Below are 15,805 nucleotides of genomic sequence, written 5' to 3'. Positions count from 1 at the left end.
GAAATCAAAGGAAAGATTCCTGTCCATTTCAGTAGTGCCAGATCAGTCCCAGAGTTAATTCTGTTGATGTTTGAGTGACAGCATAATCCAGCTCCTTCTCCCCCTGCAGTGATGGCTCACAAGGCCTGATAGGAGTAAAAAGTTGTAAAATCGTATCTTTATTTAAAAAAAGTTAGGAGATATGATTCTGAATACACACAGGGAGCAGAACTGCCAAGGTGCCACTGTCATGTAGTCACTTTTGAAGACTAGAACCACGTTTCAAGCGGTGCTCTGGGCCTACTGCTCTGGGGTGGGTTTTATCCACCGAACTGCAATTAAGGTAATTTTGATCACAGCTGATTTTGATGGACCAGGGATTTTCAACCAGAGTATTGATGATCAAATTGTTTATTGTGCTATGAAATTACAAGAAAAAAAATTGCAAAGCAGTGGTGTACAAGCTACACAATTTCTTTTTGTGTGCAGGGATTTGTCACTAGAAAGTAAAAAGTCCATAAACTGCAAGTCTAGTTAAATGCAAAGTCATCATGAAAATGAAAGAAGGCGGCCCAGTAACTTTCAAGCTATACATTTACTGTGGTTTTGATGAGTGTCCAGCAGCGGTGTCTGGCTGATGAAATAGTTAGAACTGTAACATGATACAAAACACATTCTAATTTGCACGCTTTCAATGGCTATCCCATATTGCTTTGTAGTGGTTACTAACCTGTTTACCTGTGTGCCCTCCTCTGCTCTGGTGTCAAGTTCCCAGGACAACCCTTTCCCCATTTAAAAGCTGGCATGGAGCCAGATTTTGCCTATTTGCTCCTGGATTCAAGTGATTCTGGATTCTTGTGATACTACAGCAATTCTACTCCACAACCCGCACAACGTGCCTCGTGCTGCTGCTTACAGCTGTGCGAAGATCCTGGATCTCATTGCCCTCTGAGAAGAAGTAATCACTGTAGTAAGCTCTTGTGGCCAGCCACCGGCACAAAGACCTGTTTGTGGACATTGCAAAGCAGATGTCCGCTAGGTAATGTTGCAGGTCTTAAACCCGGTCTTGGGAGTCCCCAAAATAGCTGCTGTATCCTGGCCATCACCCAAAGCCTACTGAAACCTGGTGTGGGCTGAGAAGTTACTAGGATTACAGCCCCAGCCAAAGCACCACCCACAGGAGCTGTGATTAGACAATCACCCGGCTCCATCAATTGGTCCAAGCCAGGAGAAGACACACAAAGTTTATCTGAGCATCAAGGTGGTTTCCTGTTGTGGCTGCATTGGACCCTGCTTGCACGTGCCTCCTGCACCCAATCCTGTTCCTGATTCCTGCTCCACTCCTGGCTCCTGCTTCACCCCTGCTCTGTGCTTGATCCTTGCCTCTCCTCCTGCCCTTACACCTCACCTCCAATCCTCAGTAGCCAGTCCTGGCTCTGGCCTCCAACTTCTGGCTTGACCCCTGGCTCTGCTAACTGGCAGTTGACTCTCCACCCCTGAAGCTCCACAACCAAGACGAGAAAAGGCAAACACCCACTTCTGACTCTAACCCCCCTTAGCTGTCCTGCCATGCCATGCCCTTTCAGTGGTGGCTGCCCTATTTTTTAATGGTTTTTCCACAGGTGGGGTCTGGTAGCTTGTTGGTTAAGTGCATTTTCAAACAACAGTTGTTTTCATACTGGTTCAATTAAAACTGTATTTTGATTTGTTACATTACCGTCTGTCATCTCATAATGAAACCAGTTTAAAATTCATCCATTATAACCCACCACAGCACTGAAGCCAAAACCCCCTTTACATAAAGGGGAAAAGTCACGGGCGGGGTCCCACCTCTAGCAAGTTATACCACACAGCTCAAGATCAACCGAGACACCTCCCTCCGCAAGCTAACAGCTGCACATTTTCAGGCATGAGACTCAAGAACAACGGGCATCCCTCATAATATCCCCTGGGTGTTTCCATTTTCTATGGGACGCCTTGGTAGCCACTCGAGCTGCCGGGTAAGTGTCTGCACCTCAGCCTCCCACTCATCATAAAGGGTTTCTCCCTTAGTCTCACAAATATCGCGCAAAATGCAACATGCTGCTATAAATGAGCAGCACATTTTTTTCAGCGGCTTTTAAACCTATTCCCCAAACAGAACCATCTCCCTTTCAATTGGCCAAGTGCACTCTCCACTACCATTCTGCAACTGCAGAGTTGGTAGTTAAAAAGGTCCTTCCTTCTATCCAAGAGGCTTGTGAATGGCTTCATTAACCAGGGAAGCAGGGGATAAGCCAGGTCCTAGAATAACCAGAGAAACCCCAACACCATTAATATCCATGAGGTTCCTGTGGGTAAATGTCTTTTCTCAATGAATGCAAATACAGCTGAGCGCCGAAAGATCCTATCATCCTAGACCCTTCCTGGCCACCCTGCATTTGTGTTTGTAAACCTGCCACAGGGGTCAGCCAGCCATTGGAACCCATTGGGGAAATGCCCCTTTCTGTGCCCTGCAAATGATGGGGCAATTGATGGAATCCATGTGCCTAATACAGTTTGGGAACCCATGAGTGCAAAACCATAAGTAATTTTCTGAGCATTACCCAGCTTTATAACCTGGTGCAACAGTATCTTTTTCATGACATGACACATCTGCACAATTTTGGCCTCAACAGTTGATCTCCCCACACCAAATTGGTTGGCCACAGATTGGCGTCATTCTGAAGTGGCTAGCTTCCAGATGATAATGGCGACCTGCTTCTCCGCGGGCATGGGGGAACACATATTGGTATGCTACCTCCACAACTCTGTAGTCAGTTCACCACATATCCAAAAAAAAAAAATTCCCCATCCTGAAATTCTCATGCCACTTCTGGTCATGCCAGGTCCACAGAACAATCCTTTCCCACCAATCCACACTGGTCTCCCAAGCCTAGAAATGGTGTTGCATAGTGTGTAGCTGACCCAGGAACTGGTCCTCTAGTACCAACTGCTTGGTATCTTCTTCCTCCTTGCTCTCATCCCCCTTCCACCACTGCTGAATCTCCTCCTGCTGCCAGAGGAGCTGCTGGTGCTGCCACCTCATTTGTTTGGCAGTGCGACAGCTAATCTCCAAAGCCAATTTTGCCCAGCTTTGAGTGCTGAAATACACCCCAAGCAGACTCTGTGTGATCATGGCTACCACCATAGTGGAGCAGAACATTGTTGGTCCATGCAGGCCAACAACAATATAAAAATGGTGCTAGCCGGCACAAAGGGTAAATAGAGGGGTGGAGACATGGGATTTCTCAAAAATTTGAAGCCACCTGGCTTCTCACAATTCATAGCAAAAACAATCCCAGGATGTACATTGCTGTGCAGCGAAGCAAAGTCCCACAGGATACCCTCTGAGAATGCAACACCCAGTTCACAACAAGCCAGCCCTGCACACACACATGATGCAAACAGAAACAGCACAGGAGTTCCAAGTGCAGGCTACTGTTGCAGCTTGCATATAGCGCTTTACCAAATGCAGAGCAACAAGCTTCGCATTCATCCACATGCACATGTCGACATGCCCCAAGAACAGAGAAAACCCTGGATCTGAACAGACCAGAGTGGTTCACTTCCATTTGGCACAGCAGTTGGAAGGTGCTGAGGTGGTAAAGGGCACTGCCGCCACCCCTCAGCTTGTTCAGAGACGCTGAGGGGAGGGATAGAGAGGGTGTGTGTGCGCACTCTATGGGAAGCTCTTTGAAGACCGTTCTACCATTAGGTCCCACCAGACAGTGCAATATCCCTAAGCAGGAATGTGCGAGTCAATTGAATGACTTTCGCTATCAGGTGAAGGTGGGGCTGAGCCATCCCTTTCTGTCAAATGTAAGCTTTCATTTAAAAAAATAAAAAGTTTTGAATACTTATGGTGATTGTAAAGAAAATCTACTGAATTAAACCAACCCAGTGCCTCCTTCCAGAGTCTGCAAAGCGAAATTGACAGGACGCTGGTCAGTTTCAAACTGTTCTTCAAAATACTGTGGACATTGTGGGTGGTTGTGAAACTGACCAGAATCAGGACACTTTCAATCTGCAGCTACTTCAGATATCTCTGAACAAATGTGTGCATTCACTGGGGGAAGGGGACCCAACAGGAGAGGCTGGAGGGGGGCGGGGTAGAGCAGCATAGTCTCCACTCCATACCAGCACCGAAGCATGCACAAACACAGCTTACAGCAGACAGGCTTCTGGGGTGATGGGTTGAATAGCACAGACCCCCCCACACACACATCCTAGGGGCACCAGGAAGGGGTGAAGAAGACAGACAGGAAACCCCTTCTCCCTTTCAGTAGCCACAGAATGTCTTCGAATTTATTAGATCCCTACACCCCAGAGTCTGATATAAAAGGTGGAGGTCCTGAGCAAGGTAGGAGTCCCAGAGCCCTCCATCTTCTCAGCACCTGAGGCTGGTGGGCTTTTCACCAGGATATTCCCCCTGGACCTCATCTCTCATAGCTCCTGGACAATAGGTTCGGTCAGGCCTGGCTGCTGAGTGCATAGAATATTTTTCAAGCTCTGTAGCATACCCCTGAATGAAAACAAAGCCAGTTTTAAAGGAGCCACATTCCAGTTATAATGTGCTCCAAAAGCCAGCATGGTCTGCAGCTCCAGAGCACATTCTCTTCACTGAGCAACAGCTTCAAGGTTGGGGACTTTGAGACAGACAATGCAGCCCCTTTCACCAGCAGGAGGTTTGATTAATTCTTGTTTATAATTATTCTCATTTATATAAACAGGAAAAAAAATGTTTTCAAAAACTTCTAGGTTCAGGGATCATTGTTAAGGCTGGGCTTTGCTACAGTAATCTCACAGGAAGAGTAACAAGTAATAGAGAAACCACAGCATTTGCAAATGTGAGCTGATAGCACTTCTGCTGCAAAAACTAGCAAAAGGAAAATAGTTCTCTGAAGGCTCTCTGCCAAATTATTTTTATTTGAAGCTCTTAGCTTGTTTATTAAGAGGAGGCCATCAAGTGCTCTAGCTGCAATTCTCTAGTTAAGTCATGTTGAACTGTATTAAGTCAAACACACCTCAGAAACTTTTTAAATCTTAAACCTTCACTTCAAAAACAGAGAGAGAAATAAAACAAACCACATCACAAATTATCCTGCTGGTGAGGCTTCCCAGCAAGACATGTTCTTATCTCATTTTCTGCACAGTCTTTTAGATGTTGCAAATACTGGCCTGGAAGTCGAAGAGACAGGAAAACCTGTTGCTCAGTAGGTTCACATCTGCCTTTTAGAAATTTTGCTCGACATGGTGCCTGTATTGACTGATACGATCACACAAAGTTTATCTGATTAGTGGTGGCTGCTGCTGATGTAGGTTTAATTGACAATTTCTTATCAGTTAAAACTAAAGTGCATTATGAGAAACTAAAAAGAATTTTAACACTTTGGACTTGAATTCATTGCTGAATACAATGGGCTAGATTCTAATCTCACTGATGAAACTTCCACAGAGTTAATTCTAATTTACACTGGTGTAAGCAAGAGCAGAGTCAAGAACAGTGAACCAGATCTGGTCTGTAAGGGCAAAGCCAGGCGTCTCATTTGATGCAAAGCTGTCCTAAAGATAGCTTACTTGACCAAAGGAAGATTCCCCTTTTCCAACCCATTCCCCCTATGTCAGGGGCCAGAAGAGGACAAGTGTGATAACCGTTATGCCAGGGGAATTTTCAGACATATAGATTCACTGGCTTTTACGGCTGCTTGGCACCAGATAGCGACAGAACACAGATGCATTAGGGGCCAGGGTCTGACCCAATATCTTTAAATTCCACCCAGTTTTTGTGTACCTCATCTCTCCCTCTGCTTTAATTTGTACCGCTAATTACTGCACGTAATATGTATGATGAAAATAAACTCTTTATTTGAAAAAGAATACTGTAAATGTGAAACCTTTTTATGGGCTGAAGTGACTCATAACATCACTCAGGAATAAAATCTGATCCCAGATTAAAGTCTCAGTTACAAGCAAATTAGGCATAACCCAGAGTAACAAACTGGCGAAAGACGAGTTTGAGAAGAACCTTGTGCTCAATACTTAGGATCAACTTTCGAGTTGCTCAGACTAGACAATAGCATGTGAGGAAGAAAGAATTTGTACAAATCTCTTTAAACAAAATGAAAACATTTGGAGGATGCATAGACACTTACACCAGAGATTTGAGTCACCCTTTTATAAAACTGTTTTCTACTGCAACCTCTGTACATTCGTCGAACATACTTTGGCATATTGCTATTGTGCTGGGATGTCAGCAGGACAAAAGGGAACAAGCCCAGTACACAGGAGAGCACAGGAAGAGGTTACAGGCAAGAAGTCAGTGACCCAGGACTCTATTCCATTCAGTTAAAACCACAAATGCTTACAGCACCATTCCACTCTGCTGTGTTTTTTATAGACTCCCAGCAACCCAATGACCTAACCTATTGCATGCTCATGAGAGAGCTAGCAGCAGCCTCTGTACCAAACCAGGGCTGCAGCCAATGGCTCATCAAAATACCCATCTACAACAAGCCTGTGCTCAAAGATCCCCAAAATGGAAATGAGCTATGGCCCCTTCTCCTCCCTGCCCCCATTGAATGATTTGCACCCCAGCGAAGATAAATTAGCACAGAGCATCTCTGCATTCCATGCAGTGCAGGGACTGCAACTGTGCTTGGCCTCTGTGATAGACCCTTTGGGAGACAACTCTCACACCCCACCACAATCCAGACCCTAATGTTTGTATTAGAGGTGGGCCTGGGTCGTAAAGTTCAAATCCAGATTTGGAGTCACACTTCCCCAAAGCTTGAGACTGAGACCTTGTCTACACTAGCACTTATGCCGGCAAAACTTTTGTCACTTAGGGGTGTGAAAAAACACACCCCTGAGCGACGTACATTTTGCTATCATAAGCGTTTGTGTGGACAGCGCTATTCTGGCGGGAGATGCTCTCCCACTGACATAAATGTGACTACACAAGCGCTTATGCCAGCAAAACTTATGTTGCTCGGGGTGTGTTTTTTTTCACACCTCTGATCAACAAAGGTTTTGCCGGTATAAGTGCTAATGTAGACAAGGCCTTAGGCACTGAGTTGGGTCCATCTAACAGACCAGCTCAGAAGCTGAGAGAAGGATCCTCCCCAGAGTTCACAGGGGATTTACCCAGGCCACTCCCTAGTTTGCACAGCGCTGTGACAATGTGAAGCACTCCACACACACTAAGTATTATTAGTATCATGTTGACTTTCTCTAAATCCTGCCCTTTTTGCTTGGACCTCAGGATCTGCTTCTATCCAGGAACTTCTACATTGCAGCCCTTTATGTTACTACACAGCACGTACTGGTAACATTTCGTTAAAATGCCTTCTCCAAATTCAAATTAAGTGGAGGATTTTAAACAGGAACTGCCTCCTGTACGTAACCCTGGTCTACCCGCCTGAAACCACAGTGAAATCACCAATGCTCTGACATCAGAACCTGTTGCTATGGAAAAGACAGTTAGTTCAGAGATGCAACAAGATCTTGTTCAGCAACAGGGGGAAAAAAGAGCTTTATTTAAAATATCTTAGCTGGTAATTTGGAGGACAAATACTGCCAGGGCCAAATCCTGCTCTCAGATGGTGGCTGTCACGCTGGCTGGATTGGGGGCGGGGGGAGAGCATTTATTATATTTTTAACATCAATATGTCAAAATCACAGCAATTCATGTGAGATATGCCATGTCAGGTACCCCTAGAAAGGCTGTAATGTGCTAAGTAAGATGATAATGTTTATGTTCTTGTGTTATATGTGTAATGGAAGTTATGGATATGATTGATATATCTGTATTTCAAATTATGCTGTGTCTGGGCAACACCCCAGACAGAATGGCTGCAGCAACAGCCTGCTTAATGGCCCATTAAGAAATTCACAAGTACAATGGGTCAGGGTGAGAAGACAGGGATATACCTGATGAGTCACCGGGACTTACTCATACTTTATTCCTGTAAATTTCCACAAGCAGCATGGCAAAGCCCAAAGGACATAAAAGGCAGCTGTCCCACATCCATTTTGTCTTTAGTCTCCAACCTACCTCTGGATCAACTCATCTACAACTGAACTGAACTGAAGCTGTGAAACAAAGGACTGAGACCCATCCAGGTACTGGATGTACACCAGAGGGATTATAGAAGCCTGCAAACTCCACAATTCTACTAGAAACCTGATATATATGGACTTTTAAATCATTTGTATGAATCTGATTGATTTAATCCTTTAACATGTATCTTATCGTTTGTTTCTTTCTTTTTATAATATACCTTTAGTTTTAGTTATTAAAGGATTGGCTGGCAGCGTGGTATTTTGGGTAAGATCCAAACTTATATTGATCTGGTACTGTGGCTGACCCTCTGGGGTCAGGAGAAACCTTTCTGGTAAAGAGCATAGAGTTTTAAATAACTCTCTCTTTACCGGACCTAGTGGCTCATTGGAACCCAGAGACTGAAATGCAGTAAAGGGGGCTGTGTATATTTTTATTTTGGCTTCTTGATAACTAGTGTGGGGAATCAGAAGCACTGTTTGTGGCTGGTTGGGAAATCTGACTTCAGTGTCACCCACCAATGCTGAGAGAATCTGCTCTCCTTTTACAGCCTGCCCTGACCTTGGCATTTTCAGGTGTCTACCCTAGACGCGGATGGGTCACAGTGGCAATGCTCACTGAAGTCAAGGGGTGCAATGCCAGCCTACCTGAGATCAGAATCCGGCCCTAAGAGCTACACTCAAAGCATTGAACTCTTCAAAATCACTTTACTGCCAACACTGCTCTAATTTTATGGGTCCATTGTATGAATGAATAGTTCATCCATCCTGTATTCTCTAGGAGTAAAGATGGCTAGAAAAAGGCCTATGAACTACCTAATGCTTTGTGCAGGTCCTCTAGCCAAGGGTGAATTTCACCCTATAAGCAAGGAGCTTTGCACACTCAGATAGCAATCGACAGTACAACTCTCCTTCCCCAACCATCATGCCCCACAACCCCATCATGATCTGTATTTTTTTTTCTTATAGCTATGGGATTTTCTTTTTCTATCTTATCTTAGGGTTTTATACTGTTGCCGATCACCACAGTATCTAAGCACATTTTCCCCTGCATAAACTGGGAAAGTAGGAAACTTTATAATGCATGGAACCCATTCGCAATGCGCAAAAACAATGTAAGTGTCCAAAAATGCCTGGCCCACACTCTGGCATGAAGATGCAGGGCCAGAATCTGATTGTTGGTATACTGATGTAAAACTGGTGTAACCTCAATAAGTAGAGTTATTCTGAATTAACAATGACAGACAAAAATCAGAATCCAGTCAACAATACTTAATAAATCCTACGAGCCACCTGATTTTCTTCACTGGTGCTTGTCTACTACTGTATCTGAATCTAGTCTGTAATATCAGATCCAGAGACAGATTGTTAAGAGACCACAGTTGTCAGTGGCATTCTGATTTGTTGTTGATGGTTAACTTTGGTTTACTTTTGATGTTACATCTTCCAATACCAAAATTCAACAATAGGTTGAAGGTGAGAATCATACTTTTGAGATTTTAGTCATATATCCTGTTCATTTTCTATGATCTTGCTCAGCTAACCATCACTGGCGTATATAGCTAAGACATACAGTGCTCTTGGGTATACACGAACAATATGTTTGGATATGCAGGGTCACAGCATATGCTAACAACTATGGGGAACTTTATAAGAATAGTTATGAAGCTGCGTTATTTTTCCTTTAATTCTGGTATTGGTGGGCTCAATGACGGGACTATATCAGTGCATGCACTGATACAACACTCAGTTTCACTGACTAGGCCCTAGTCTACATTACAAACTTATGACCGTATAAACTGTGTCACGCAAAATCAACATCCGTCAATGACACAGTTATACCAACCGAACTCCTGGTTAGGCAGCATGATGTCAATGGGACGGCTTCTCCCATCGTCATAGCTACCACCTCTTAGGGTGGTAAAGTACCTACGCCAACGGGAGAAGCTCTCACGCCAGCGTAAGTAGAATTTTCGCTAAGCACTACAGTGGCACTGTAAGCATAGACAAGCCCTGAGTAATCAACCCATCAAGTTTTCTAGTCTTTTTTTATCTAATATTTTACACTATATGCATAGTGTCCTGAGGCCTGGATCAAGATCTGGAACCCAAGATGGCAGAAACTGTACAAACACATATGAAGAAGACAAGGCCCGAACCAAAGACCTTACAATCTAAGACAGCACGCAGCATATGAAAAGAAGGTTGTCATTTTGTGCAGAGTAAGCGAGAGGAAGAAATCAGAGATGACCACCAAATTAAAATGCCTGAAGCCACATGGAGAATGGTGTTGGCAATACTGGCAGAGAGAGGGAGCGGGCTTGGAGAAAGTTTGAGAGGGAAAAAAACAATGAAGCAGATTTGCCCATATGAAATATAAATGGATACTGAGACATCCACGAAGAGGCATCAGAGACAAGTGGAAATGTAGGATTGGATGGAGAGGGGACAGAGTGGGAGTGAAGAAGATAGGCAAGTCATTAGCATAAAGATAGCAGGTGAAATCATGTGAGGAGACGAGACTGCCCAGAGAGAGGGCGTAAAAGGAGAAGTTATTACATAAAATTAAGGGGAAACATTCATAAAGGCTTCTTGTAATGTGGCTTTTGGGGGATTTTTAATATACAATTTCCTGGTTCTGAGGTGTTTGTGTATTTTAAACTACGATATCCTAACTAGATTTTTTTCCCGTTAAGGTATGGAGACATATTTACAACCTTAACTCTGGCTTAATATAATTAGGGCTGTAAATCATACAAAGGGGGTTAGTGCATTATCCTCAGTCATTGCCAGGTCTCCTTCCTCTTGTGTATTCTGCATTGTGCTCCATCTGAGACTACAGTTTCTTTGCATGATACCCACACTCTGACGTCACAGGGAAAAAAGAGGAAATAGTACAAGAAAAGATGGGCCTAAAGCAAAACCCAGATCCTAACACTCCCATCCTTTGGGGAAACTGGAATCTGGATCTGAATGTTGCAGTTAGTTCTCTCTCAGGGTATGTTTACACTGCAATTAGACATTCATGTGCCAGTTGTCTTGGGCTCCCAGGGCTCAGGCTAAGGAGCTGTTTAATTGCGGTAGAGACATTTGGGCTTAGGCTGCAGCCTGAGCTCTGGAACCCTCCCACCACGTAGGGTCCTAGAGCCCAAACAGCTCCTTAGACAGAGCCCCACGAGCCCGAGTCAACTGGCATGGGGGAGCTGCAGGTTTTTAACTGCAGTCTTGATATACCCTTACCAGCCAAACAAAAACCTGGCTCCACAGACCTAGGGAAAATTCACAGATGGCTCCAAATTTGGCAACTTGGGCCCATCTTTAGCTACAAGGAATTCCAAAAAGTATGCTGTTCAAGGAACCTAACTAGCAGCAAAACTGGTATTCTCAACATTCCTATACCTGACAGTGGAAAAAAAGACTTTGGACCAAACAAACTGCAAACATTAGTGACATTTTTGCCAGTATGTTAAAAACATGGAAACACAGAACCATAGGTTTAGAAGGGATCGCAAGGGTCATTTAGTCTAACCCCCTACCCAAATGCAAGACTTGTTGTTTCTAAGCCATCCAAGACAGATGGCTATCCAGCCTCTTCTCGAAAACTTCCAGCGAAGGGGCTTTCACTATTTCCCTAGGCAGTCTGTTCCATTGTCCTATTATTCTTATAGTTAGGAAGTTTTTCCTGAGATTTAATCTAAATCTGCTACACTGTAGTTTGAACCCATTTCCTCTTATCCTGTCCTCTGGCATGATCTGTATGCAATCACTTTCTCTGTGGCACGTACAGCTTTGCACAGCTCTGTTCACAGTCTGAGACACGGAACTCCTTCTTTGCTCCAGCACAAATGAAAGTGTGTGCAACAGCACACCAGCACTGGCACACAGCCCCTGGCCTAGACCTAGTAGTGAGACAAGCAAGGGAAATCAGCACTGTTATTCTGAGCCTTTTGCTTTAGGTTTTTAACAACCTCTCCCCCATTCCCATCCCTCGGCTGCCCAGGCTTTGTATCATGGCCACCACACATCCTGCCAAGGTCTAGACACACTCAGCTTGTAAAATGAAAGACATTTATCCTTGTGTCTGCTGACACCACTTCTATTAAAAACACCAAGATATTCTGTCTGGGTGACTGAAAGGTCAAAATTTAGGCTCAATTCCTGTTGGTAAGTGCAGACTGACAAGAATCTTTCAAGTAACTCAGACTGAATGAGAAGAAAAAAAAAAAAAACCAAGAAAAAGTGTGTCATTCAAGAGCTATTTGCTTCACTAGTTTCCCCTCACTGAATCCTCCTGCCCACAAATAAAATGCTGAGCTTTCATTAGGCCCACTATGCACCGGTTCCTTGAACTAATCAAGTTTTGCACTAATGGCCAGGAGATCTCTTTTTCCAAATCATGAGGGTGATTTTTGAAGCTATCGTTTTGTTTTTTAATCAGCATCTGATTTATTTTATTTTATTTTTTGCTGGTGAAAGATTGAAGGTTCACAGCCCACAAGACCAAATACCCCTATTTGTCAACAGAATGGGTACAGCTTGGGCAGTGATGGTGGAAGCTTCCCCAGTTCTCTGCCACCAGTGTGGGACTACATATAGGAGGAAGAGAGGAATTCACTGTCCATAACCCAGTCAATCTTTGATCTCTCTATTTGGCTGCCAGCAAGGGGCCCAAGCAGGGCTAAGTGTGATGGTTTTGTGATGGGTCTTAAGGCCAGGTCTACGCTTACCTGGAAATTCAACGTCAGTCGACGGGAGTTACGCAAGCTACTCTGTGCAGCTTGCGTAACTCCCATCAACTTCGTAACTCCTCTTCTACTCAGCATCTTCACTGTGTTCTCATCAAGGCTGTGCTAATGCCACTTGAGGGAGTGGTTTTATTGTGTCAACTTCCGGCTCGATTGAGCAGGTCTTCACTGACCACTCAATCAATCCAGACAGATCGATCTAATGGCGGCAAAGTGAAGACATACCCTTAGTCCTGTGGTCGTCTCATCGACTCACTGCACAAAAGCAGACAAACTGGCAACCAAATGCTAATAGCTTTCAGTCACTACTTACCTGAGCTGAATTCAAATCGGAAGACTGTAGCTGAAAAGCTTGCTAACCTGTTATACTCCACCAAGGTATCCAATCCCTCTAAAATACCACTGTGTAACACCAGGTGTAATATATATGCTCACATCCTGGTTGTTGGTCAGATTTAGCTTTTCACCCTACAAACCCTAAATTAATATAAATAAATACATAAAGAAACTGCACATCCTATCAAAGCTTCCCCTATGTGGGAAATATTTTAGATCTTGAAATATATCAGCATGCTGGAGGTAAATTTTGAATGTCCAATTCTGTACCTATCAAAATAACATCAGCCCAAGATGCCATAGCCTATATAAAGCGTTTGTTTTTCAGGTATTTTAAATGTATACAGGTCACTAGAACTACTTCAAAATCACTTCTCCCTAAATATCAGAAAGGCAAATGACACTTCAGACAGTTCGTCATTACTGTACTGTGCATAGAGGTCAGTGTCAAGGTCCCACGGACATACTCTATCGCACCTTCATTGGGGTCCTGTTATCCAGGTCCCACCCCCGCTATGTAAATTTGCTTGCATGCTATTTTCAGCTCTTTGAATATCTCAATATATCTGGTGTTCTTTTCTCCAGATTCCTAGTCCTGTTCACTAATGCCATTCTGGTCTCCAGACTTCTACATTTGCTATAAACAAGCGTCAAAGAGCCAAATCTTGGATTCTCTGCACATCCCAAGCTATGGGGGATCAGAGTCTGCAAGGACACAAGACCAGGTCCAGACAAACTTTATTTATCTTTGCAGCACTGTACATTTCCAAGAATAAAATCAGTTCCAGGAATACAGTGTGTAAACACAATGTTCAAAGTCAAAAAGTCCTTCCCAAGGTTTCCCACTTGAAAAATTATGTGCTCTGCCAGACAGAAACAGTTTGAATTTGAAGACTGAAGAGGAACAGTCCCAGCTGTAGCTCTAAATTAAAGGATTTTTCTGTGTCTATAAGAGCGGATTTTAAACCGTCTCAAAGTACAGCCAAATGTTCCTGTTTAATCCACACAGTAACTAGGGTGCACACAGTCTGTGCAAAAAAAGCAAACGGTCTGAGGAAGTGGCTATAGCGCTAAAGCTGATTCCGTGGCTGTTGCTTTGGCTGTGTAACAACGCTAAAAAAAAAAAGCCGTGACATTTGTAAAGGTGCAAGGGATTTACGGGTTTGCATCGCTCCAAGGGGGTTGGGCGCAAGCAGAGAAAAAGGACGGCAGAGTGAGAATTACAAGCGGTAGTCGTAACAGTAAAACAACGAGCCGTTTATTTTCTCTCTCGCTCGGGGCTACCTCAGAAAAAGCCTGGCACCAGCACTACACACCAGCCCCATGTGTCACCCCACCCCGGGAGCAGAGACAGGCGCTTATTTCACGTTTGGGGCCGCACTGCAGTGCAAATAACCCCCGATAATGACCAGCAGCAGCAGCAGGGTGCCCCCAGAGCTAGGTGCGCTGGAGAGAGGCACTTTTTTGTGGCACGGGTTAGGGCATCCGAATGCGGACTCTGGGCTTCCCAGGAAGGGCTCCCACCTCTGGGAATGGGGCTGGGGCAGGTTCAATGAGGGGCGGGCGGTGAAATCCGTATCCCCAGAAGGAGAAGCAGCAGGGGTTTAATGAAGGAGCCGTCCGGGGAGGCAGCGGCGAGTGGAGGAGGCCCTTAGGGCTCAGTGTGCCGCGACGCCGTGCGACCAGACCCCCTCAACGGTCGCCCAGCCTAGGGGCTCCCACCGCCCGCTCTGAGTCAACGGGGGGGGAGGGGCAGGCGAGTGCCGGGAAAGGGCTGAGGCCCTGGCGGGCTGTGAGGGGCCGGCTCCAGGGAGGGGAGGGGAGGGGAGGGGGCAGAGCTCACCCACCTTGCCGGGCAGCGCGGCCGCCGCGCCCAGCAGCAGCAGCAGCAGCAGCGAGCCGGGCCCCATCCTGCAGCCCCGCCGTGCGGACCGGTACGTGGCAAGCCCAGACAGAGCCGGGCCGACGGGCGGCAACCACCACCCAGCTCCGCCGCCAGCAGGGAGCCAGCTAAGCGGGGCGGCGCCGGGCGGGATAACATCACATCCTCCTCCCCCGCTCGCTCCATCCGGGGCTGGGCGGGAGCCTCTGACTCGGGACCGGCTTTACCTCAGAGCTGCCGGGGCGGGCGGGGGGGAGTCACGGCGGGCTCCTGGCGCGCTGTGAGGGGCTGCTGCTGCTAAAGAGCTGTCCCCTTCCCCCGCTTATGGGCGGCCCTGCACGGTGGGGGGACTTGGGGGGGACAAATAGCCCAAGGGAGCCAGGCAGGGTTTAGGAGCCGATCCAGCCCCCAAAGGTCGAGCCCCGCTACGAGCGCACGTGCCTCCGGTCTGGGCAAAGCGGCCCCCTCCCGCTTCCTCAAGAAATATGTGTGCCGCCCCCCTGAAGAGGACTGAGGGCATCATTTCTTCCAACCGAAAAAAAAAACCCATCCCAAACCCCCCCCCCCCCCCCCCGCGCGCACGTGTTAAAAAGTCCCCCTTAAATGAGATGAATGGCATGGGGGGGGGCAGGGCTAAATCCAGGCCCCCTCCCGCTCCTTGGGGCCCTCAGCAATTGCTTGCGAGCCCTGCTCCCCATGTCTGGGGGTATAACTGCCTTGGTCGGGGCGCAGCAAATCCGCCTCCCTGAGCGCTAGGTACAAAACCCCTGGTGTGGTTTCATAC

The 15,805-nt window shown here is 45.9% G+C and overlaps 1 protein-coding gene across 1 annotated transcript in view; it reads right to left on the bottom strand.

Moving 5' to 3' along the window:
* Nucleotides 1–15,237, bottom strand: part of TNFRSF1B (TNF receptor superfamily member 1B) — a 34,902-nt gene extending 19,665 nt beyond the window's left edge. Inside the window, exon 1 of the mRNA XM_067566659.1 lies at nucleotides 14,983–15,237. Coding sequence (XP_067422760.1) covers nucleotides 14,983–15,207 — 225 coding nt within the window. The 5' untranslated portion in view covers nucleotides 15,208–15,237. The remainder of the gene's footprint in view (nucleotides 1–14,982) is intronic.
* Nucleotides 15,238–15,805: the final 568 nt, after the last annotated feature.

This window comes from Emydura macquarii, unplaced genomic scaffold (genome assembly GCF_026122565.2).
Source record: "Emydura macquarii macquarii isolate MOO-44397 ecotype Brisbane River unplaced genomic scaffold, CSIRO-AGI_Emac_v2 contig_2768, whole genome shotgun sequence".
Taxonomy (NCBI): Eukaryota; Metazoa; Chordata; order Testudines; family Chelidae; genus Emydura; species Emydura macquarii.
Note: the sequence above shows the minus strand (reverse complement) of the source record. Positions and strands in the feature narration are given on the sequence as shown.